Source organism: Taurulus bubalis, assembly GCF_910589615.1.
Source record: "Taurulus bubalis genome assembly, chromosome: 2".
NCBI lineage: Eukaryota > Metazoa > Chordata > Actinopteri > Perciformes > Cottidae > Taurulus > Taurulus bubalis.
The window spans coordinates 16,708,779-16,734,493 of record NC_136590.1 but is presented as its reverse complement, the minus strand read 5'-3'; the positions used below and the strand labels follow the sequence as shown (position 1 = coordinate 16,734,493).

Below are 25,715 nucleotides of genomic sequence, written 5' to 3'. Positions count from 1 at the left end.
TGAAAGGCAGAGATTTGCGAGAAAACAGCCGACATGGAGAAGCAAAGCATCACACTGTGCGTACTGCTGAGCACTTTGGCTGCATCAGTGCAAATTTACCGTGAGTAACGTTGCCTTGGCGTGTCTGATTATGACGGAAATCAGTATAATTCAGTTATACCTGTTAAAAAAGGAAGGCTGTCTTTTATATGGAATAGCGCATGATCAACAGAGTAACACTATGTAGGGTGTTTTATAATGGATATTTCAAATATATTATCATCTTTTATTTTATTTTTTTAAATACATTTTATGTTTACAATGTTTGCTGGGAGAAAACCTTGTATGCTAAACCCATACAATACATCTGATGTAATTTCAAATAGTGAATCATCTCTGAATCAAGTAACAACAGATCAATGCAAACCCTTTGCCTATAAAGTTTAATATTCATGAGACAATCAAGTACCAAATAAGAAAATATAATCTCATTGATGAGCTGCGTGTTTCACTCTATTGACATTATCTTATATAATGCGTGTTATCCAACCTCAACCCTGTAACCCGGCCCATCCTCATACAATAGAACTCCAAGAGGCCACCGTGTACTTGGATGCTGCCCAGAAAAGTGTGATCCTGAAGGAAGGGTTGATTGAAACAGAAGGGGGAGCCTATGGTTACTTCAAGGACACTCTGCTCCTCTCTGGATGGGGCGTCTTGGAGATCTGCGCAGGTCATGGAGGAATCGCACAGGACGATGAGACCACCTTCTTCCTGGCTGGGTACCTGGAAGGTTATCTTACTGCTGGGTGAGTGTCACAGGGCTTGTGGACTGCTAACAAAACAAATGTGTCTGAAATATCTCAAATCAAAACTCTTTGAGCCCGCAGAGCCAGTCACCTGTACTGTCCTGAAAATATCATCAATTCAAGTCTTGTGTTTGATAATAAATCAGAACCAGGAAACAGCACAACATATATTCTGTTCAAGGGCGTAGTTGTTCTATAACTAGATGACTGATAAGGTCCCTGCCAGGGCCAATCAGATTCATTATAGTGATATAGTCTCCATAGACTGTGTGTCTGTGGGTGTCTCAGATGTTGAATATGTGTATGCAGAAATGTATATATTAATTGTACATCAGTTAGCTGGAGGAAAATAACAAAAAGAATGATTACAATTTACAAAAATGTTTCTCACTTTTACTGAAAGGCTGTTTTGTTCCATTCAGCTTACTGGGACACTTCTTTTTAATGTTAAAAGTAACACCTCAGTATTTCCTTCTTTGACATGTTGAATTAGCCGCTGTGAAAAAGGCCCGTCGTATGATATTGTGTTGTAAAAGACGTACATCAGGGTTAACATATTCTAAATGCAAAGAAAAATACTAGAAAAATATGATGGAAAAAACTAAGGAGGCGTTTTGTTGTCAGCTATTGTACATCTTCATAAAATGTCACACAACAGCCAATTTTCATACTGTACAGTTATCGAAAATATTATTCTGAATATCTTTTTGTATCACTGGGTTGGTTTAATTGATTGGATTACATTTCTAATTACAATTTTGACAGTGTATCTATTAGCTGTTACTGAAACTGTTTATACTTAGTGACCTAGAAATGGTTTGATTCCCACTGTTCTTATTCTTTCTCTGCAGACAAATGTTCAATCATTACTCCAACATGTACCCTCAGCTCCTAAAGGATGAGAAGGTTTTGAAGCCCCTCAAAAGGTTTCTAAGGTACATTCTTAAAGAGGCTCTTTCCTTTGGTTCAAGAAAGAAATGTCTGTATAACTTTAGTTTCAATAAAGAGCTATCATGTCCAACCATTAACAAAGGCCTCTTCACCTGACTAAATAGATATACTCAATATTTGTATTATTATTTGTGTATTATTTCTTATTTTGTGTAGAAATGAAAACATGAACACGTTGATTGATGAAATATTGTCAGCTTCACCAGTATTGGCACTAGTCTATATACTAAATCCAAAAATTACATTTATGCATGCAGTGTTTGTTGTAATTCTGAATTTACACAGCAAAATTAGGCCACAGGCCGCCAAATGCACTTATTATTATAATTATATTAGTAACAGAAAGATCCCAAAGTGTCTCTTAGCTGTGAGGAATGTGTGAACGATCCACAGCAAGCAGGACCAGTGGGCCAGAGAGCAGGTGAAACTGAGGAGACACAGCGACCCCTTGTGGAACTACCTGGGACTGATCCTGGCCCAGCTGGACGGACTCCACGCTGGAGCTGCGCGGTGGGCCAAAAGCAAACACAGAGAGGTGTGTGTGTGTGTGTGTGTGTGTGTGTGTGTGTGTGTGTGTGTGTGTGTGTGTGTGTGTGTGTGTGTGTGCGCACGGGCGAAAATGGTGAGAGAGTTGTCACAGTATCATCTCATTCATCTCTGCCACTTCCACCTTCCTCCCAGCCTCTATCAGCATTTGCCCTCCAGTTTCTGAATGGTGTTGGCGACCTCCTGGACCTCGTCCCAGCTCTGACACCTCGCTCCAACTCCTCCACAGAGACCGGCACTTTCAGGATGCCAGGAATGGGCCACTGCACTGCTCTCATCAAGGTTAGGCCAAGCTCATTTGGCTCAAGCTGTGAGGGAGCACTTGGTAGGCCTCAACGCCTAATTAGTTTTACTGTGTGTGCTTGTGCATTGGTAATTTCCGCTTCATGTGTCACCGAGTGCAGAAGGCCATTGAGAGGAGGATGTATAGCCTCTCCTCATAATCAAAACAAAAGTGTAAATGGAATGAGGACACTTGGGTGCAATCTAAAATCCTACATCAGGTTTTCATGAATGAGATTTAATTTATTCTTATCTGATTTGAACCTAAATGTTGCTATTATTGTTCTGCAGATTTGGAAGAATTTAAATTTTTTACGTCCTAATCTTTTCTAGATGAAAAAATTAGGGCTCACGTCACTTGATTACAGTTATAACGATTCAGGAGTGATTCAGTGAAATAGCACACGTGCCCTAATCAGCCCATTGTTTCACTCCTGCCAGCATCAGACAGGACTTGCACACTTCCGTTCTCAACGCATTCTTTCATTCTTTCCCTCCTCGGCGTCCAAGGTGCTGCCAGGCTTTGAGAACCTGCTGTTTGGCCACTCCAGCTGGTATACGTATGCAGCCACCATGCGTATTTATAAACACTGGGACTTCAGGGTGTCTGACACACACGCCGCCACTGGAAAGATGTCGTTCAGCAGCTACCCTGGTATACACACTCACACAAATAGTATATATAGGATATCACACAGATGAGCTGCACAAAAAAATAGATCATCATACATGGCATTAGGTCATTTGGAAAAAGTGAGATGTACAGCTTGTAGATGAAACAGTGTGAGTTTGTCAACCTACAGTACAGCAAAGCACCGTTTTCATGTGAACGCCCGAAGCAGAGGTGAACTGCCTGTCCTTAATCCACACGGTTTCATTTTTATCTTGGAAAATATAAACACCAACATCAAGGACCAAATCCTCAATGTGCATTCGCTACTGAAAGTAATTATTCTGCTAAGCACAGAGCTTAGCCTGTGGCGGGGAAACATCCAGCGCAGTGGACAAAACAGAGCTGTGACGAAACGAGTTCCCTCGCTGTCAAGTCAGAGGAGGCGGAGTAAATTTGTGGGCAAAGTTTTGCCGAGAGGTCCAGAACATGACAAAAATCCTCTTAAAGGCTCCTTTGCTATCAGAACACAAACAAGTGGTTTCAATGCACTACTTTTAGAAGCCGGCGGTTCAAGATTATCACATCTATAGTAAAATGAAGAGATAAAACACATCCCTGCCACTGTAGGTGGTGTGTGACCCCTGCAGTCTTTCTCTCTGACAATGTGGCCCATTTAGCACACAGCAGGTCAGATACGAATACTTGAGATATAGAAGTGGACGTGGGGGAGGCGGGCATCCCATCTGCCTATGATTTACATTATTGATAGCAGCAGCAGTAGTATTCTATATTTATTATTAATAGCAGCGGCAGCAGATTCAGTTTAATATAGGTAATAGTAATGCCAATGTAATGGTAGTAGTAGGAATATTATATTATTCAAATAAATAGTAACGTAAATATACCACTATACATCCAGCTGCTTGTTCGCAGTATCCTGACCTTAACTCTTTTTTAACTTTGTTCAAGGTGCTGCTATAGGCAACAACGGCCGACTGTTGGTTGTAGTCGAGGATATGAAATTATCCCAAACACTCCCGCCCTAATATTTGTACTAAAACATCCTTCCCACCACTTCCTCCTCCACCTCCAGGCTTCCTGGTGTCTCTGGACGACTTCTACCTGCTTGGGAGTGGCCTGCTGATGACTCAGACCACCATCGGTGTCTTCAACGTCTCTCTGCTCTCCCAGCTCAGCCCTCACAGCCTGCTGGCCTGGCAGAGAGTCCGCCTGGCCAACAGCATGGCGCACAGCGGAGAGGATTGGGCGCACATCTTCTCCAGATACAACTCAGGTGAAATCCCGTTGATGCGAGTCAAGGGGCTTTAATCAAAGCCAAATTAGACAAAGAACAGTTGTGTCCCACCTTTCTGAAGAGAGTCTGTTCCAAACCCTTCAATCTTTCCAAAAGTGTCAGCAGATGACATGACGTAGGACTCCCTCTGCTCAACTCCCCTTTCCTTGCATTCGAAAACCTTCTGACCTCTGCCTGCCTCGAACATTTATATTGTTGGCAATCTCAAAACCAGCTGACAAACTACAGATGGACCATGACTCAGTGCTAGCTGACAGTGGCCTCCCAGGTATCAATGCATGTAATGCATAAAAGACTGACACACGTGGGATTTAAATAAACAAAAGGTGAGGGGATCGCCAACGTTGTTCAAATTCATCCTGGAGGCGGACGTGTATGTCTGTACCAAATGTCATGATTATTCATATAATAGTGAGAACCGTTTCACTTGAGACCACATGCCAACCTCATGGCACGCTAGAGGGAAAGTCTGAAATAAGAGCAGACACGAGGAAAATGAGACTTGCTTTAGCCTGGAACTAACTCCCTGACTAAAAATCCACAGGACACATTTCCGTAGAGATTTAACCGACTATCAAGCCGACCAACCATTGCACAACACACAACACTGGGCAGCTGCTTTGATCTTTCACGTCATGTTGCTGTGGGAGAGCAGAGGAGAACAGGACAGAGTGTTCTTGAGACTGACAGTCTTCTCCTTGCCCGTCAGCTTCCGCTCTCATACTCCCCCTCAGGAGTTTATGTCAGTACAGTATTAATGTAGCTGCAGATAGACAGACATAAATGTATCAAATGGTGTGTTCAAGGATGCGTTGACATCAGCTATTTGGACGATCGTTGCGTTTCGAGCTCCTGTTTGGCAGCCAGCTTCAGGATGTTTTAGCCAGGCCGCAGCAGCATGGCTCTTGGAATGTCAAAGTCGGGCCATCACTTTGGTACAGAATGATATATCTCAATAACCTTTTGATGGATCAGAGGGAAATTATATACATTCATGGTCCCATGAGGACGAATCATGATGACTTTGGTGATTCTCTGCCCTTTCCTCTCGCACCACGAGCAGGTTACAATGTTTACTTGTCCTGGGAAATACATCTCCTGGATGGATTGGTAGAAAAAAATTACAGACATTCATGGTCCCCAGAGGATGAAGGCATCTGATTTTTCATCTAGCACCACCGGTCGGTCAAATTTCTTTAAATTTGTCCAATACCTGACGAAGCCTTTTAGCTCAGAGTACAGCCACACCGAGCTGCTAGTGTGTGGCTGTAGACTCAAGACCTTTTTGTAACGGCCCGATAACCCAAGGACCCAAAAGCACGACTCAGGAAGACACAGGTAGAGAATATAATTCCTTTACTCAACAGGTAACACACAGGGAACGCTGGAGAGCTAGGTTCAAAAACACAAGACAATCTGGCAGGGGACAAGTGCAAGTGAGGGGACCTAAGTAGTGAAGACTAATGAGGGAATGTGCTACAGGTGAGACAGGGATGGGCCAGGTGCAAGGAATGAGGGCTGACGAGGAGGGAGTGACTGATGAAGGGGGCGTGAAGCAGGATCTGAAATGACAGGACAGTTAGTAAACAGACAGGCAGACTAATAGACTAATAGAGAAACGTGTGGCGCTGAACCGCGACACTTTTTGCTTGTTTGTCTTCTGTATTTCGTTTCCCGCAACACAGCTTCTGTTCGGCATCTTCCCTTCTCTTCTCAACTGTCAGAGTGTCCTTGAAAGCGGCAGCAGGGATAGTTGTTAAGAGGATCCACACTCAAAGCTGTAGTTACCAGGCAATCATGGTGCCACCGTGACCAATATTCATTCATAAAGGAAACAAATTGTTCACTATGATGGTTTGCCTATTTACAACAGGCTCAAGTTTCTTTGAGTTGATTTTAATGCAACCACTGCCTGCCCAGTGTGCCTGCCCTTAAAAAAAAAAAACAGAATGCTTCACTGACCTTCAAACCCCCTGTGGGCTTTCTGTGTCTGTGAGGCAGCAACCACAGCATGTCCCCCTCTGTATTTTAGGTACATATAACAGCCAATACATGCTGGTGGACCTGAGCAGGGTTTCTCTGGGTCACAGTATCAGGGAGGGAGCTCTGACTGTGGTGGAGCAGATTCCCGGGAAGGTGATGCACTCTGATCAGACTCAAGCGTTACGCAGAGGTAAGAAACAAACATCTATCTTTTTTTTCATGCAGGAGGGCAGTTTCAGGTGGTAATGTGTCTGGGTGACCTCCAACTTCAGTGTGCTACATTTGGCAGGTTATTGGCCATCCTATAACATACCATTTCATGATGAAATCTACAACCTGAGTGGGTACAGTGTGATGTGGAAGAGATATGGAGAGGACTTCTCATACGACCTCTGTCCCCGAGCCAAAATCCTCCGCAGGGACCAGGCCAAGGTGTCAGACCTCAACTCCCTCAAACACATTATGAGATACAACAGTAGGTGTAACAATAACTACAAATGATATCCTAACAGAAAACACGCACACACATGTGATTCAGGGTGTGTTCAGACTAAAAGTCAGACTGCTTCTGTTGCAGACTTCAAGAGAGACCCCTACTCCAAGGGCCATCCGTGTAAAACCATCTGTTGCCGTAACGACCTAAGACCAAGGAGACCACGGCCAGGAGGTTGCTATGACACTAAGGTCAGAGGTCATCAGCATATTAGTGTCAGTATCACGTTTGAGATATGATCTGGGTGAAAGGTGCTGTTACAAAGCGTTATGATCAACTGTTTATAGGTGCAGTTACGTGTTTTTGTGTATAGGAATAGTTTAGTTTTTTGTCAATTTGCCAATTTGGTAATTGACTCGTCATCACTGTCACACTTCCTAAAATGTTTGTAAAACCTGCAATGATATTTTCTTTTTTTTTCCTGTTTTGTTAAGTCATTTGATAAATTCAATTCAATTCAGTTTATTTTATATAGCCCAACACCACAAATACAAGTTTGCTTTACAATCTGTACACATAACATCCTGTCCCGGGACCTCACATCGGATCAGGAAAAACTCCCCCAAATCAGAAAAAACTCCCCCAAATAACAATAGTAAAAACCCTTTCACAGGGAAAAAAAGGGAAGAAACGAGGGAGATCAACAGAGGAGGATCCCTCTCCCTGGATGGACAGAAGCAATAGATGTCATGTGGCCAGAATGAATAATGTAACGGAGTTACAGCACATTCAATAAAGATGACAGAAATTATTCATATAATGAGTAGTAGGCATGGTCCATGACCCAGATAGCCACGTTCCATGAAGCAGAAGGAGGTAGAGAGGAGGAGGGTCATCAGCAGGCCCATGGCAGCAGGCAGGACCGGTTCCAGGCCGGTTCCATCAGCAGGGCCATGGCAGCAGGCTTTTATGATGTGCTCACAATGATAATGCTAACGTGCAGATGTTTAGTAGGTATATTTTTTTGTAGTGTAAAAAGTACTAATATTTTTAGGATATATCCTGCATGAAACAACTGCCAACATGCACATAACTTTGTTTGTCTGGAGCTTTCTCCAGAGGCTCTTCCACTCCAAAGGAAAGAAAACTGAGAAAAACACTGAATCCTTTTCATTTTTGGCTTTAGAAAGATCAAATTTAATTTGGTCAGTTTTTTTCAAATGTCATAGAAGTGCAGTTTTTGACTCCATTAATGACGGCAGAACTTTTTCATGGACGTCTATTTGATATTTTAACCTCATTAAATGGCCTGACTTTCTTCCTATTACTCACTCTTTCCGTGCTGCCCTTTCTTACCGATATATATCTCATGGTACAGGTGACGGACTACCAGATGGCTGTCCAGCTGGCCGCGGAAGCAATAAACGGCCCCACGACACAGGGGGGCCTGCGTCCGTTCTCATGGCAATCGTTTAACCTCACGGCTTATCAGGGTCTTCCACACACTTACAACTTTCCCTTTGTCACTATGAGGCCCACACTGCATCGGCCCTGAGAGCACAGAGACAGCCGATACGACCAATCCAGGTAGGGCATGCTTTGCTGTTCAAATCAGGAATAAATGTTTGTCACCCGACTGGGAAAAATGCTAAAAACTGGCAAATTATGATCGAAATTTCTCTCAAATTTGGTCAAACATATAATTGAAATATAAGTAGAGTTTAAATTCTCAGACAGTGCATTTTCACAACAAAAAACACACGGGAGAATCTGAATGACTTAATTTCCCATCATCAAATATGCATTTGACTGGAATGTTAAAGTCATTTATTATAAAGCTGATTGATGCCAGCCTGAGGCTTGATCAAACTATTTACTAATTATTACATTATCATCCTAAAACGCATTTTGAAATGAATTTGCTTGTTTTAACTTAACACCAGTAGCAACAGAAAGATGATCATGTTGATCACTGCTACTCTCATTTCTCAGTCTCCATCCAAGAGTGTTAGCATTATGAATCTGTACTCTGAATTAACACGAGGATTATGAATTTATTAGCAGTGTTTTCACATACTATGTCAAAGTTTGATCCTCAACGTTTGGGATTTTAGCCATCAGGAGAATGCTATGAAGTATTTAAATGTTTTCATTTAATACTAATGTATTTGTTTTGTTGTTTTTTGTTTTAAGTTCTATGCAATGTTTCCTCAGGTTTATACAGTGTGGAAATAAAATGATCTTACTTAATATTATAAGGTATTCATATATTGTAAACTGGGGTGCGTTTTCTCCTTTATTTTGTATTTATAATAGTTTCACGAAAACTACAAGACCCAGTGTTGTGGTCTTTCTCAGATTGTTATAAAGAACTAGACCAAAACCAAAAACCTGACAACCTTCAGAATAAAACGTTGAAATGTACCTCTCAAATTAAGAGTGGACACAATTCAAACTCATACGTTGGATATTTAATACTTATTGAAGTAAGTAAGTAAATTGTATGACAAATTCGGTTCTCCACTGTTCTGGACATGTCAATCACAATAGTTCCTTAACTTTCTATCTAAATTATATATGTTTTGTACAAAATCTTTTTTTTTTATTTGGAAAAAGAGAAAAGACCCAGAGTTTTTGAGGAGGGGGTCTTTTGACAAGTCCCAACCTTGCAGTCTGCCTCATAGTACAACAAAAAAAGTGTCTGGTGTTTGTTAAGTCAGTCAGATCAGAATCAGAATCAGAAACCGTTTATTTGCCAGGAATGTTTACACAAACAAGGATTTTTTCTAGGCGGAAGGTGCCTACATTAAACATGAGACGTTACACGAGACAAACAGTCTGTATGCATGGTCCTTGATCATATATTTGTCCCACGGTGTCCCGCCCACTCTCAGTTTACTCTCCATTCACCAACTGGTCACCACTGCATCCAGATTTGTTTCCATTAGTCTTTTTGGGGAAAGGTGGGGAGGGGAGGAGCAGCAGTGGAGGGAGACACAGATGGAGTCATCAGCAATGTTTACGGTGTGGTCTCTCAGAGGCATACTGTTGCCCCGGCCTGCACCGGCCGTAACTCCCCTCACGTCAGGAAGGTGCTCCAGAGTGAGGGAAGGCCAATCAGGAGGTGGGGACATGTGTCGTAAGAGAGGAGGAGGTTGGCACTGCCGGTCTCCTGTGCTCGGCAGTCAGGGCCAAGGCCCCCCTCCTTTGCCCCTTCTCTTCGTGGGGGAATAATACAAAGGTGGGCCGCTACTACGGCGATTAGGCTGCTTTGGGCGGAGCTGGGGGACAGACTGGGGCTGCAGCTGCCCGGGGGGCCCCGCTGGGCTGGCCGCCTGCGGTACCGCCTTCCAGGCCCTCCGAGTTCTCCAGTATCCCCTGGATGAGAGGGGGCATGGAGCCGGGGATCTCCATTTTCAGGGTGATGACATGCTCAGCTCCTGTAGGGAAGGTTGGAGAGAGAGATACATATTAATATGACGTGAGCAATCGTTTAATCAAGTAATCTTTTAGCATTATCCACATATAAACACTAGTGAGAAGCACAGACCTTTAGCACTGATGCTTCTCCGATCCGTGATCTTCATCAGCATCTTGGGGAACATGTGCGGTTTGTGAGGCCTCCTCCTCCTTACATAAATCTTCAACGCCTTCAGGAGGGGCTCCTGCAGGATGTCCACTTTCTCTGCCTGTTCAAAGTCCTGACGATCTGTGGAGAAACCAAGTACAGAGACAAATGTGTAAATAATCGACTGTCATAATCACAGTTATCCACTAGGTGGTGCTCAATGAAAGAGCACAGCAGAGCCACCCAACTGTTATTTTATCTAGAGACAGGGGTGACACTCAGGTGACTTACCTCCACACAGCAAACAGATTGCGCTGAGCAGCCCCGTCTCTGCATCTTCCATCTCCAGAGAAAGGAGCTGGTTGGTAAAGGCAAAAACCAGGTCAGTAAGGGGGCCGAAGCCGGCATTGTGCAGAATACAATGTTTGAAAAATGGTATATATTTCTTGAGGGTTAGTAATTGTTGTCCCTTTCTCCGACTCAATTTCTAAAATTGATCTTTCGTTCTGCATTGACATTAAACGCCAGGCCAGAAGTTCCCCTGCCCTTTCTCCTTGATCGTAGAATGTCTGTTTCAGTTTCATTATGCTCTACAATGCTTTATTTGTCGATAGTTCATTATACTGTGCACTAAGAATGGCCAGTCTCTGTCTAGTCTCACTTGTATCATTAAGGTTCATTTCTGTCTCAAGTTCTTTGATATCTTTTTCTAGCTCCTTAAATGTTAGGTGTTGTTTATATGCTGCTTGTATAGCTGATCATTTGGCCTCGTATGTAGGCCTTAAATGCCTCCCATCTTGTAAACACTGATGTTCAAAATAGACATCAATATTGGTTCCAACAAATTTGAAAAACTCGTTATCATGTAACCATCGTGGGCTCAATCGCCATATAGTAATTGGCTGTTTTGGCAGTGTAATTGTCTAGTAGTAAAGCATGATCTGAAATGACGATACTTTTATGCAATGAGTCATTCACATTAGGTATCATAGACTTCGAAATGAGGAAGTAGTCTATGCGGGAATAAGTATTATGTGTAGCAGAGTGACATGAAGATTCCCGTCTGGAATGGTTCTTATGTCTCCAGATATCACAAAGATTTAACTTGCACATAAAGTGTTGTATTACTTTCCTACTTTGCGTATGTGAGGTGTTGTCCACACCTGATAATTTATCCGGTATTGGATTAAGAGTGCAGTTAAAGTCTCCTGCAATACAAATGTGACCATGCAATGTTGATAAAGTTAGGAACAGGTTATTATAAAACTGTGTATCATCGTTGTTAGGACCATATAGACATATTCAGTTAATTTCTTGGTTTAGTGGTGATTTGTTTTAGTTGAATAAGTTCAAATGAGCTTCCTGTTTTTGCTGTATATTAATGTATTGAACCTGTGGGCCTTTGTCAAAGCTGATGTTTCTCTCTAACTTTGTTTTAATTTGAGCAATATTAAACTATTTTAAAATAATAATTGTGTCATCTCAAAGATATTTTATTAAAAGAGAAAATACAGTAAAAGCAGAATATACCTGGTGTCATAATATTGTGTTGTGTCTTATGCACTTTGTTGAAAACGTGTGGAATATATTGTAGCATTACATTGTACTTTGTTGAAAACTTGTGGAATATATTGTTGCATCACATTGCACTATAATGGACAGTCAGCAAACACACCGTGGTGTGTGCCTCCGCCTCGTGGCCGTCCACGCGCACTATACCAACATGTCCGCCTTGTTGTGAACTCGGAAACAATGCAGAGAAACTGCATTATCATTCTCGTGATCATTTCTCCCCCTTTTTCAGGGGTGTAACATTTTGGAGTTTTGACAGTGTAATTGACTAGTAGTAAAAGCATGATCTGAAATGCTTGTATTACTAGGGTAGTAGTCTAGTAGTAGTACTGGGTTAGGGTTAGGGGGTTAGTACAGACTTGTGTACTTTTGGAGTTTGGACTTGGGAGTTTGGACTTGGGAGTCCAGACTCCCAAGGACGGGAGGATGCAGGACGGTCTTTCTGCAATTGGAACAGCAGCTGACTTGATGACGTCACCAGCTCAGCGGTTGTTGCTCATGAGTTTACTCTGATTCTTCACTGTAAAGTATTTTGACAGTCAAACTAAATATGACAACCCTGCTTATATATATATATATATATATATATATATATATATATATATATATATATATATATATATATATATATATACAGATACACATATCATTGTATATATATATATATATATATATATATATATATATATATATATATATATATATATCAGATACACATATCATTGTATATATATATATATATATATATATATATATATATATATATATTGTGTTAATGTATGTAACACCCGTCACATGTAGCTAGTATTATATGAATCTGCTAGGTGTGGTAGTACTATGGGTGGGGTCCTGGGTACAGTTTTAAAAGTGATGGCGCTATGACCTGTTTTTATAAATGAATATAATGGTTCCTACAACCATTGCTCTCGTATTCTAAGAACTGAATTAACTGGCAGTGCCTCCAATAGAATCGAAGTAGTCAAATAAACAGTATGGTATTTATTAGGCTATGCAACAAACAAAATGACATGCAGATCCCTTATTAAATACAATATCAATAGAGATACTACGCAATATGAACGAACTCCAAAATATTTATGAATCCCTCTTTGGAACTTCAAGTCTTTTGCACATTTTCATTGGTTACCTCTACTTAGGCTCTAATATAACTGAATAGCATCTTTACACACCATCAAAATAACATGCAGAAATACAGATACACATATACTTGTATATATATTGTCTTTATAAATATGCATTTTATATATATATATATATATATATATATATATATATATATATACACACACTTATATATTTATATAGATACACATATAATTGCAAACAATTTGGTCAAAAGTAATAAGACACCGCTGTAGTTCAAAGTAAAAGTTAAATTAAAATCTTACGTTATAAATCTGAACCTTTCCCTCAGTCAAACTGATTTAACATTACCTGTGAATAAATAATAAACTAATAAAGATTGCTCGTTAGATCCTCAAAACCGAATTATATCATGTTTAACCGAGAAAGCGGAGCCAGCGGATCATTTAAAAAAGTCCTGCCGAGATCAGGCTGCTCTCGGCGGGCAGCAGAGTGCTGACCGCCCGGTGCCGACGGGGCTCACCGGCCTCGCGAGCAGGACTTCAAATCATCGGCGTATCTTTTTAAGTAAGCTGAATCTTGACAAACCGACCACGTATTTGATGATTAAACAAATAACTTCTCGCCTGAAAACATCCTAAAATGACATTTTGTGACTCAACAACAGTAGTATTCCTCTTGTCAACTTTCAGTTGTGAGTTTTCTGATCCGCGAAATGCTGGGGCGAAATGCATTCTGGGATATTGGCTGTCTCAAGTACGCACAAGTTACCTCCGATGCATCCCCGGTAAAATGGGCGTATCAAGTCACATCCGGGCATTTTCACCGTGCTTGGCGAGAAGCGGACTTTTGAATTGGAACAGTACTTGGGATGCGACTGATGACGTTCCACGAGTTCACGAGAACACAAGTACAGAGAAGAACGCTGATTGAGAAACGTGTTGGGGGCGGAGCCTGCTCGGCTGGAGAACAGAGAGAAAGAGCCGAGGCAACGGACGGACGCCCTCGCTCGTCTTCATCTCTCGTCGAGCGGCTTTTTCCAAATGGCAACGACAGCGGACGACCAGCGGGAACCGGAGGACGTCGCTGCGCTGTCGCCGCCCCACGGCGGCCACCTCATCAGCAACGGCAACAACAACAACAACAACAACAACAACAACAATAACAATAAAGACAGCGAGGCGGGAGAGAGCGCGACGTCGGCCACCGCCGGCACGACCGAAGCCGGCGGGACGGCGTCGCAGAGCATCGGTAACGGCTCGGTCCTCAACCCTTGCGGGGGGACCAACGGGAAGTGGGTCCGGCTGAACGTCGGCGGCACGGTGTTCCTCACGACGCGGCAGACCCTCCTCAAGGAGCAGACCTCGTTCCTGTACCGGCTGTGCCAACAGCAGGACCTGCACTCGGACACGGTGAGTCCAGTCAGGACACTTTAACCGCCCGGTGATCAGTACTCACAACGACCGGGAAAACAACAACAATAAGGATGTTAGTACTTTGTCTTAACGGTATGTGTATGTGCCATTTAGTACGAACATTGACCACTTTATGCACGATTAACTGTAGTTACATTTAAAGTGGTATTATAATACGTGTTAGTTATTGTTAATGTTCCTTACACAGACGGAGTATATAACGCTAATTAAGCTCTACGTGACGGGCACGTGACCGTCAGCCTTATTTATTATTATTTTATATCATTCCTGCAGTGACTCGCGATTGCTTCCAGTAGTCAAATAATGAGGTTGCTCACAAATACGTTGGTGTGTTTTTCCACCCGTATTCCACCCCGGCATATGTACAGGTCAACCTTTGGCTTGATATTACTAGTTTTATTCCTACAGAAGATATCGCCATGATTTATTTTGAAAGGGGGATTTTCTCTTTCTTGAAAAATAAAGAATACTTGTGCACGTTCTAGTTTGGGCCTTGGTAATAGAAAAAGCTATCCCATATAGGCCAAATGGTAAAATTATAATGCAGTATGATGTTTTTTTTGTTTTGTTTTTATCTCCACAGGTATCACAGTAGCCTTAGAGGGACTAACTATATTACTGCGTTATCTGTGCACCATTCCCAAAACATATTACTTCAACTCTGTTCTGCCCTGTGTGTGTGTGTGTGTGTGTGTGTGTGTGTGTGTGTGTGTGTGTGTGTGTGTGTGTGTGTGTGTGTGTGTGTGTGTGTGTGTTTTGTGAATGTGAATGTAGCTTTAGTCAGATGGATGAACACGTGCCTCCTCTTCTGCAGGAGCTGCACAGTCAGTATCTGTGCAGCTGGCATCTAATGGGGAGGAGAGACTGATGTATTATGTGGCTTCCAGTCCCATGTAGACTGAACGCACTGTAAGGACGGGCAATACTCATGAATGATGCGGGTCTCTATTGTGGTGCGGCCTTTGATATGCATGTGTGACAGAGAGAGGTCCTCCTTTGCAGCCGGGAGTCTACTGTAGATTGACTTTTTGCTGCCGGGTGAAAAGCTCTCATCCTGAAAATGTCAGCTGTCTTAGCGACTGTAAGAAAATGAACCAAAGAAGGGCACAACATAGATACAATGGCGATAATAATAATACATTAAATTTGGAGGCGCCTTTCAAGGCACCCAAGGTCACCTTACAATTACAATAAAATAATACAGGGTAAAAGATAAGCATAAAAGATATAAACAACAGTAAAATAGAGCATCAACATAAAAACAAGTGAGGTGCACAGGGACCAGTTACACAGCGATGCGTGTAGTGTAGTGTGATGCGGCGGGAGCAATATATGTGGATAGTTTTGGCCATTGTACCGGTTGTCTTTTATGAGATAGCATGGTAGAGAGCTCACAGTGGAGATAAAATGTAGTCACATTTTAACAAACAAAGACAAAATTAGAAGTCTGAAATGTCACCACGAGCTCTGGGATATTGTGACAAAACATTTTATAGACTAAATGTTTCAACAAATCATTGAGAAGTTCATCTTTGGAGTATTAGGTAACCAAAATGATCGTTAATTGCAAATGTTCTTTTTAAAAGCAATAAACTCTAAAATAACAGTGTCAGTTAAATTCAAATTGAATACCAGCAAACCAACACATTATCGTAAACAAATATTATTACTGTAGAACAGTTTCTCTCACTGGTTTCACAGCATCACCCATCATGATCTAATACACCCTGAGGTACGAAACCACTGGACTAACTGGTGGCAGAATATCTGACAGTTGAGACATTCATATCATCTCACACATCACCGCCATGTGCTTCAGATATTATCCAGTGGAGGGTTGTTTTCAGAGGAACAACCTCAGCTGAGGAGCAGCTATTCCAGCTCAGGTGACTAAGCCAAAGAAATAACAACCACAGAAAGTGGAGTTCGGAGATTTTTGGCCGACAGCGGTGACGAGTGTTCCACCACTGCACCACCCGACTCTGGAAAGAAAATTCCCATGTGACCTTCAGCCGCAACCTGACAGAAGCTCCCTCTGCACTGCCCGAAGACACACAGTCACACGCCAACTCTCTCTCTGTCTCGCACAAACACGTACGTCTCTCTCTTCCACTATTGTCCTGTCCTCTCCTCGTCCTCGCTTACAGCAGCTGACTCACAGTGAATGCATTTGTCGTGTTCTTTTTTTAAATTTCTGCTCTTTATCACAAACTCTTGAATCACAGAGGGACTAAATTTGAATCGTTTCTTTTTCTTGCTCCAGCACATTGCTGCCACCTTTAGAAATAGGAGCCGAGCTGAAGGCCAACATGATGGCCGAGGAGAGACGGAGCAGATTTGTCAAACCAGGGGACGTTGTTTCCTCACGTGCCGCTGTGGTCCATTCACCAAACATTTTTACCGGCCACTTCTGAAATCGGCGTAGAGCGCTTCAGAGTCGTAAACAATGAAATATGGAATATGTCATGTAACCGTAATCCCTGACTACTTTGAATTTTTTAATAGTTTTTTTGCAAATAATCTATCTTCATATGAAGAAAACCCATCTGCCATAACACCTGCCGACTATGAACACTACTCCTCTACACATGCCTACATACATACACAATAATCGTGCATGCGTGGCAGATCAGTGCTATGTGGTGTCACATTGTCAAACTCTAGACGATAGATATTGCACAGGGTTTCACTCGACTGCCACTAAAATCATGCAAATAAACTTTTTATGAAAGAACTTTAACCTGCGGGGGAGTGGGGAGAGGGGGAGGAAATTGCTTTTGTTGCTTCTGTTTAGGCTGTCCTCTACAAAATATATGGGTCAAGAGTCGGGCTTCTTACCACCTCTATTCAACATTTTCCTGAGGAAATCTTGTTTTTGCATCTTGCAATGTTCCCTTGTTCTATTAGCAGGGACCATAAATTGGACACGCTTCAAAATTCTGTCCCGAAAAGCATGAAGTGTCTTATTTTATCCACGCTGGCATCCTCCTTTAATCCACTGGCATTAAAGTTTGCTCAGGGGTTCTGGGCTGTTTTTAAACCCACAGACTGTCTGGCTGTGTGCAACTGTTTTAATGAGATTAACGGCACCTCCGCTTCCCCGCCCCCTCATGTAACCAAAGCCAGGGCTACGTGCCGTTAATGCGACCCGAGCTGGCTGCACGTCGTCCCACGGCAATTACATTGTGTGGCGGAGATTGCGTTTTGATGATGCTCGAGGATGTTAGTGGAACAGGTGCAACAGGGCGGCCAGTTGTAGACTACAACCTCATAATCCTATTACCACGGATTTGCAATCATTAATGGCTTCATTCATATGAAATACCAGGGGGATCACAGAGACGAGTTGTGAAAGCCTGATGCTGTAACGAAGGTGATCTATAAAAGAAATGTTCAGATATTTTTTGTACTTAAAATCTCTGCATCATCTCGCAGTGTCAGCATGAATTCCACGACATGCCTGGACTCGCTTTATCATCTTATCTGAGCAGTGAGATATTTAATAAGAGGCGTTGGCCTCATGGAAACAATACTAGAGCCAAGGTTTTTCTTTGAATAAACAGCACAGAGTTGTGTGAACCTGTCCCTTCTCCACATCCAGGATACATGAATAAGAATTAATTTATAAACTTTGTAAGAATCCAGGAATGAAATGGCTTTACTTTCTTTCTTAATAAATTCAATTCACATGTAATAGAAATAGGTTTCAGCTACCACTTTATATGGTTAGAAAAGCGTTTGTCGTTTTGGCGTACGCTTTTGCTCACCCAGGGAGGAGCGGAAGGCCGTGCAATCGAATGTGTTAATCAGTGTAGAGCTGACGTAGTGCCACCTACATAAAAAATGTCACCAGCGCTGACAAGTCGGTGTTTCAGCCCGACAATCTGTGGTGCCGGGGATGATAAATTAGGCTGATCCCTAATTAGAAATCACAGTAATGTCAGCGTCTGGAGATCAAAATCATGGCCAAATGTGTGTTTTTTCTTCTTCTTCCTCACAGTATTTAGAAGTATTTAATTTCATCATCTACATCACAATGCATGCATGTGTTAAAGTAACAATAGAAAGGCTGCAATGCAATGAGTCAAATTAGATCCACTGTGGTACTCATTGGTTACATTTTCTTTTGTTTAGATAATTAAATGGGGTAAAGTTAGTTTCTTAGTATGTGATGAATAAATTAATGTCCCCAGATTTAAAGCTACAATGTGTTGAATTTGACATTAGTAGTATCAAAAGACACTAGAGGTGTTGATGTTGTAATGGACTAACCACCCACCTTTAAAAGAATAAATAAAACTCTTTCTAAATATGTATATAATATTCCTTTGATTGCCAGAACTTTACAGTGTGTGTCAGACAAGAGATTGGTCAATGAGTATTGATTAAATCCGATTGATGGGCAGGTGCCCTACTTTCTTTTGAGTGATACATTATTTACAATTGTTACAAGTGGCATGACGCATAAGTGATGTTAAAGAATGCCACGACAGAGAAGGCAAAACACGGTTTGCAATCTATGTTCATTATTTTTCCCCAGCATCATTCAGCCCAATTGTTAACACATGCTCAAGCAAGCAGCAGAATGCAGACACGCTTATGTTTGTGTTTTGAGAGGGGAGCGGTGCTCTGGTTTGGCTCTTGGTGATCGCCCGTGGGATGTTGTGTAGTCTCACATCTTACTTCCCAGAACAAGTGCTCTGTAAACCAATAACTCAACAACTGAAAATGTCATTGTGTGAGAAAGTGAACGTACTGCGGTTCCAAGCGTGTCTGTCGTAATGAATAACAATGCTAATTCTGTGCGTTTGCGTGAGAGAGAAAACGGGCTCTGACACACTCGGGAAGCGTTCAGTGTTGTCATGCACACTGTCAAGTCAAGTCACGTTGATGAGGCGTCGGTCCGTCCTCCGCTGCGGCTCTGCGTGTATCAGTCTGCGCCGCAGTCTCAACCTTTCCACACTATATCACTGTGATATCCAGTGCAGACACATGCTGCCTATGCAAGCTGTCTCCTGGGCTGTCTGTGCCGACCCTCTCTTTGTGTCTCTCTGTCGCACACAAACACAGAAACCCCCACGTGTCTCCAATCCTCCATCTCCATGCCAGTGTCCCTCTATGCTTCTTTGTCTTGGCAGTTGAAGATGCGTTTCTGAAGGGAGGTTACGTGTCTCACTGTTTCTACACGCCTGTGTGCCTCCCCGCTGGTTTGACGTTCTGCAGGTCTCTTCGTGGCTGTCTTCTGTCACGCCTGTTCGTCTTCTCCTCCACTAATCCAGCCCTCGTCTAGCCGCATCGCTCCTCCTACGGACGGCTTTACAGTATGTAGGTGCCGTCGTTCATTGCGGGAGCGGCTCATCAGAATCTCCTGTCACGCTTCGCCACCAAAGATTGGGCTTGAAAAGATGAGCGTCGGGGACAGACAAATTCTCCTCTTTTATTGGTTTGACAAGACACTATCTATCATTCAGAAATGTCTTCTATCTATCATTCAGAAATGCCGAGTGTCCCTTTTCTCCTGATTCTGTCTGACTGCGGCTGACTTCTTTTGGGATTACTTCTCTTACTAGTCACACTTGAGACGATGGGTTAGAGCTCATCCTAAAAGACAAAGAAGACGCGTTCCATGCATGCAGAATCTGTAACGACTTGCTTGTTTCAAACGAGTGATTTACTAATTTAAAACTGATGGAATGTCTTTGCCAGTACAAAACCTTAGCAATGGGTAAATTGGTCAGGAGGAAGTATCTGTTGCTGTCCAATCAATTAAACAGGAATTCACTGGCAACACAAGATGTTAAACTTTCAGTCTTTTTTATTTTTTTATTTTGATCTATGCAATACTTTTTATTTCTTTAAAATGTATAAATGTGCATTTTCCTATCTGACTTGCGTTGCCTTTTTCACACCGCAATTAATGAGTACATTCACTCTACGGAGGGACTTTTATTTTGGAAACAAAGCCCTCTACAGTGCATCTTGCGTGGGTACTTACGCTCTAAACAGCCAGTATTGCATAAGATGAAAATAGCCAACCAGGATGTTGTTCTCCAGCTAGTGAACTTTTGTGTCTAAAAATACTACAACATATTACAAAAGAGGTCCATTAATGGTTGGGTCCAAAATAAAAGTAGCCACATCCTATTTTTAGACATTACACAGGACCACAAAAACATGATCCTGGGTACTGTAACAAGTTAAAAACATCCACAGCTAAAAATAGAATAACATTAAACTGAATACCAGCCACAATCACACACCACGCTACAAGTGCAGGTCGAGAAGAGCACGGTGGTTCATGAGAAAAGAAACACAAGAAAGGAGACTTTCTGCAGCAATGTAGATGCTTGAAAACGTGATAATGGTTTAATAGTGTCCTCTCTCTGATTCTTCGTCTGTTATAGGATGACTCTGGAGCCTATGTGATTGACAGAGACCCCACCTACTTCGGTCCCATCCTCAACTACTTGCGGCATGGCAAGCTGGTCTACAACAAAGAGCTGGCTGAAGAAGGTCTTTGATGCGCTTTGACTGCTCATACGGGTCCTGTGTGCATGAGTTGGTTTTATTTGTTGGGCAGGTGGAAATGGGGAAAATGCCTGGATAATACTTTGTGCCTCCATACTGCTAGTTTCGTTATTGTGAAAATATACAATATATGTATATTGTCATACTAGGGTGCAATTCTGCAGCAAAAACTATTGGATACAAATGATCCTGGCAATGTAAAACCCATTAATGTTGCACAGCATTTAATATGACATAAACAACAACCAACATCAAGCTTCTCAGGCTAAAACTAGTAGATAAATGGTTGCAATTCCACTTATAAGATTGATCTTTTAACATTATCTGGTTTAAAATCTGTTCAAATGAACGCATATGTAACATGATTGGTGGTGTCGGGTGAAGGGGATCTGACAGGGCTGCGGGGTTGGTGTCTGCACATGGGAGCTGAGCCATGTGTTTCTTTTGTTTGAAGGTGTCCTGGAGGAGGCTGAGTTTTACAACATCACCCCACTGATCAAACTGATCAAGGAGAGGATCGTGGAGAGGGACTCCCAAGGCACAGAGGTAAACGCAGAACGCGTCAAAGTGTTTTTATGATTGGGGAGTTTGGTGCTTTGCTCTGATCTACCGGCTCTAAAAAAACCAAGCAGATGGCCTCAGATGCCTCAGTGCTTTTTAATGAAACCGATACAGTGCGTCATGTGTATGTAATGTTAAAGATGCAGTGTAACGCAAGTGTTGTATTCATATTCTTAAACCATAATGTTTTTTCCTCTCCATCTAGCAGTTATTGAGTTGAATACTTAATTGTCTGCATTTGAAACAAACAGACCCACAAACATATTGTACACATGCGCACACACACACACACACACACACACACACACACACCATTATGGTAGTAGTGCAATGTCTGTCAGTCATGCCGTCTTTGTTGGTGATTTCACCCTCCTGTGCTTCTCTAAAGAGAGCTGTGCTGTACATCAGGCTTCTTTTCTTTTCTTTTCTCGGGCTGGTTGCACACTCACTCTTACATAATCCCACTGCCCTCTCAAACATACACCCACTTACCCTGCGTTCTACGGTACTTTACTAGTCATTGCTGGGGTTAAATAAGCTGCCAAGATATGAAGGTGCTTATTTCGTAGCTAGCTCACGACTAGATTATTGTTTTTCTCTTCGATTGCTGTCCACCGCCTCCATGTCCTGTTGCATCGGTTTGGTCAAGGCAGATGAATGTGTTTGCTGTCTTCCCAACCCTCCTCTTCCTCTCTTTCTCCAGCAGGTGCCCCCCAAGCATGTGTACCGAGTGTTGCAGTGCCAGGAGGAGGAGCTCACCCAGATGGTCTCCACGATGTCGGACGGCTGGAAGTTTGAGCAGGTCAGCGTGCGCGCCTGCAGAAAGCCCCGCACCGGACTGCTCTGGACTGTGGGTTGGACTCATGCTGCTGCTGACCCTTCAATCTTGACCCGACCCCTTGGCCCCGACCTGAGCCCTGCTATCTGCACTCCCAAACTGAGTTTAGGACTCCCAGATTGCATTAGTTTCCATTGGCTAGATTGATTTATTTACCATAGGTAGGATTTATCTAGTCCATGTATATTGACATTCATTGAGTAATTAAAATCTTAAAGATATTCCATTGCACTTCTAGCTGCATAAAGACATCATGTCACTGCAGACACAGCACCCGATCTTCACTATCTTTTACCTTCAGCCTCTTACGAAGGGTTCAGAGCCCATATAAGGCACATATCCTGCAGTGGTTCTGGAGTATTACCGGCTCATTGTCTTTGTTCAAGAGGTATGTCTACGGCTGGTAGATTTACTTTAGCTGTTTTATTTATCAACGTCATAAACAACCAGATGTGTTTATTAAGTCTGCTGTAGATTACCGGACTTAGACACCGATAATTACACCCTGTGTTCACATTGTGAGCTACACAGACTAAATAGTCAGTTTGTGCTTCTGTTGTGGACATATTAAACCATTTTTGCATGGCTGAGCTAATAGCCATGTTCTGATATCAACAATCATGATATTTCTATTATGAGTCTTTTATTAAGCAGCACACAAATGTTTTAAAGCGTCTTAAAGACCAGCTCTTACTTTCATATTATCGTCGGTCTGTTAGAATAGAGCGACCCACTGTTCACAGTGTGACCACACAGTGAAAAATAGGCTCAATTATATTGATCTTTTGAGTCTCTAATGTCAGGAATAGGGGAAAGCCTGTCAGTATTAATGTTATATTTTGAAGCCAAGGACTTATTGAGAGGCTGCAGTTCATTGACGCCCTCTCCAACAGTGACTCTCAGACTTCAAACTCTGGTTGAGTGTTAATAGGTCAGCCTATCCACAATGTAGCCTAAAGTCACATGTAGACCCACCCCCACACTCTCTCCCACAGCTTTGGCACCAAGCTCCACTGCATGCTGCACAGCTATGGTTTGCACACAATTCCCTGCAGAAGCTGACCCATAGTTGTTTGTGCTGTTCCCATAAGTAGAAGATGCTTGTTGTTGAGCCCACTGCCGAGAGTGGAACAGCAGGCTGTCCGCTCTCTGCCCCGCCCCTCTCCCACCACCATGCATGAGCAAAAGAAGTCCTCCCTCTCCGTATAGTCTTGGATTCTTAGCTGTCTCCGTTACTTTCTGTCTTCTTGGTTTTTGTTTTCTCCGCTGTAATCTGTGATTCTTCGCCCTGACTCTCTGTCTCTGTCCCTCTCTCCTCTGCGCGTCTCCTTCTAGATGGTGAACATTGGCTCGTCATACAGCTATGGATCAGAGGACCAGGCTGAGTTTCTGTGCGTCGTGTCCAAGGAGCTTCACACTCCGAGGTCTGGACTGGCTACGGAGCAGAGCCACAAAACCAAGGTGAGTCTCTGTCCATTTTCTCCTCCCCAAACCCATGCATGTTTGTTGAATGAAAGCGTCGTAGGGGGATCAGGCTGCAAGGTTGTGTGTCCACTGGTGGCCCTGTCCACGTATTGTATGCGTTTCTTTCGGAGTGTGTGTGAAGGAGTGTATCTCCTCTCAATGAAGTGGGTGTGCTTTGATCCTGCGCTCAACACTGAAAGCTTGAAATGTCACTTGCCTCAAAATGTCATTCACCAACACATTCACTCCATCATTCACACAGCTCTCTTTCCTTCTGGCTAATATCAATCCCTCACTTAGTCTCTCTCTCGCTCCCTCTCCCTCATATAGATAAATATCTGACTTTCTCTGTATTTACCACTAAGCTTCTCACAATCCACTCACTGACACTCATTCATTTATTTGTCGTTTTCTGTCTTTTTGTTGTTGTTTTGTCTTTACTTTTGTGTTTTCCCCTCCGTCCTTCATGCTGAATGAAGCCGGCGGAGATGCAGGAGGAGGAAGCCGCTAAGGAGGAGGAGGAGGAGGAGGAGGAAGGGAGAGATACCACGCCAAATGAGTGGCTTAGAGAATGAGGGAGTCATGTTTCTTTGTTCCAAAGAGAGGCGGGAATGGGTGAGGAACTTTGCGATAGATGTGCTAGTGGGTAGACCTCGTAGATTTTAGTGTCTGTATATATGTGTGTGACGTCTACAGAGATCTGGGGTGTTTCATGGTGCTGCATTGAGTCTAACCTCTAAGCTGTTCCTTTTAGTAAACCCAGTGCTGGCTGCAAGCTATGAACATTAAATATGCCTCAAAGACTGCAGAGATAACTGTCCACTGAAGCGTTTTTTTTAGCTTTAATATTGTTATTTAACAGCCTTGGAACATCACTTCATGATGGTGGAGATGTTTGTCTCTTTTACAAGTCACTTTCTGGCCCAATGCTCTGCTTTTGAGAAACTGACACAGCCATTGTCTTTTTTTATGTCATTGGGCAACCACAAAGTTGGTCCCCGTCAATCACTTGGTAAGGAAAGTGGAAGGAGAGAGATTTTAGTTTATAGATAATTTAATAATACATTCTACAGAAAGACGACTAACAGTAACATTGAATCATTGCTCTGCTCGACTGATGCTAAATAACAGAAATCTCATCAGTGTTTCAGTCACAACCCTCCAGTCCGGATGCTGTGCAGTAATGACTGCCCGGGGAGAAGGGATTAAAATAGGTTTTTAGCTTTATTCATCTGTATAATGCGTCGGATAACAAGTAATGAAGTTTATTATAGTGGTCCCTGTCAAATAAACTCAAAAATGAACGAATGATGTCTGCCAATGAATCAGGCCGACTGGGAACGACCACCAGTACCTTCTCCTCCTTTGTCAAGAATGACCGACATGTTTGTCGTGATGATCTGCACCAGTTTGTGCATGTGTGTAAACACGGACATGCTTATTATTCTGGTCCTGCAGTGACCCGGCTCAGCATTACTAGATATTGATTGGGCATTGTGTCTCTATGGGCTCTCGTTACCAATGCTGTGACATGAAATATCCCTGACCTTTCATTGCAGCACTAGTGTCCGATGTCCTTCCCACTCTGTGTACATACTGGATGTACAGTCTCAACACAGTCACACCCAGCACGTAATGGACACATGCAGACATTTAAACCTCCAGAATCAAGTAAATGTTAAAGGGGCACACTTTTTAAAGGTGTAAAAAGTGGTGAAGACATGGCTGTGTGT

The 25,715-nt window shown here is 42.6% G+C and overlaps 2 protein-coding genes across 2 annotated transcripts; both read left to right on the top strand.

Moving 5' to 3' along the window:
• Window positions 1-33: 33 nt before the first annotated feature.
• Window positions 34-8,466, top strand: LOC306753725 (phospholipase B-like 1; the record flags this gene model as incomplete). The annotated part of the gene is made up of 11 exons (XM_079237642.1): window positions 34-100; window positions 566-788; window positions 1,640-1,723; window positions 2,133-2,274; window positions 2,421-2,567; window positions 3,078-3,222; window positions 4,274-4,474; window positions 6,528-6,668; window positions 6,768-6,953; window positions 7,056-7,162; window positions 8,290-8,466. 11 exons carry the CDS (start codon window positions 34-36, stop codon window positions 8,464-8,466), a joined length of 1,620 nt encoding a protein of 539 aa, XP_079093768.1.
• Window positions 8,467-14,198: 5,732 nt separating this feature from the next.
• On the top strand, window positions 14,199-24,557 carry kctd17 (potassium channel tetramerization domain containing 17; the record flags this gene model as incomplete). The annotated part of the gene is made up of 6 exons (XM_079237068.1): window positions 14,199-14,567; window positions 20,996-21,104; window positions 21,574-21,665; window positions 22,387-22,530; window positions 23,854-23,979; window positions 24,462-24,557. The coding sequence occupies 6 exons, from the start codon at window positions 14,199-14,201 to the stop codon at window positions 24,555-24,557; spliced, it is 936 nt and encodes a 311-aa protein (XP_079093194.1).
• Window positions 24,558-25,715: the final 1,158 nt, after the last annotated feature.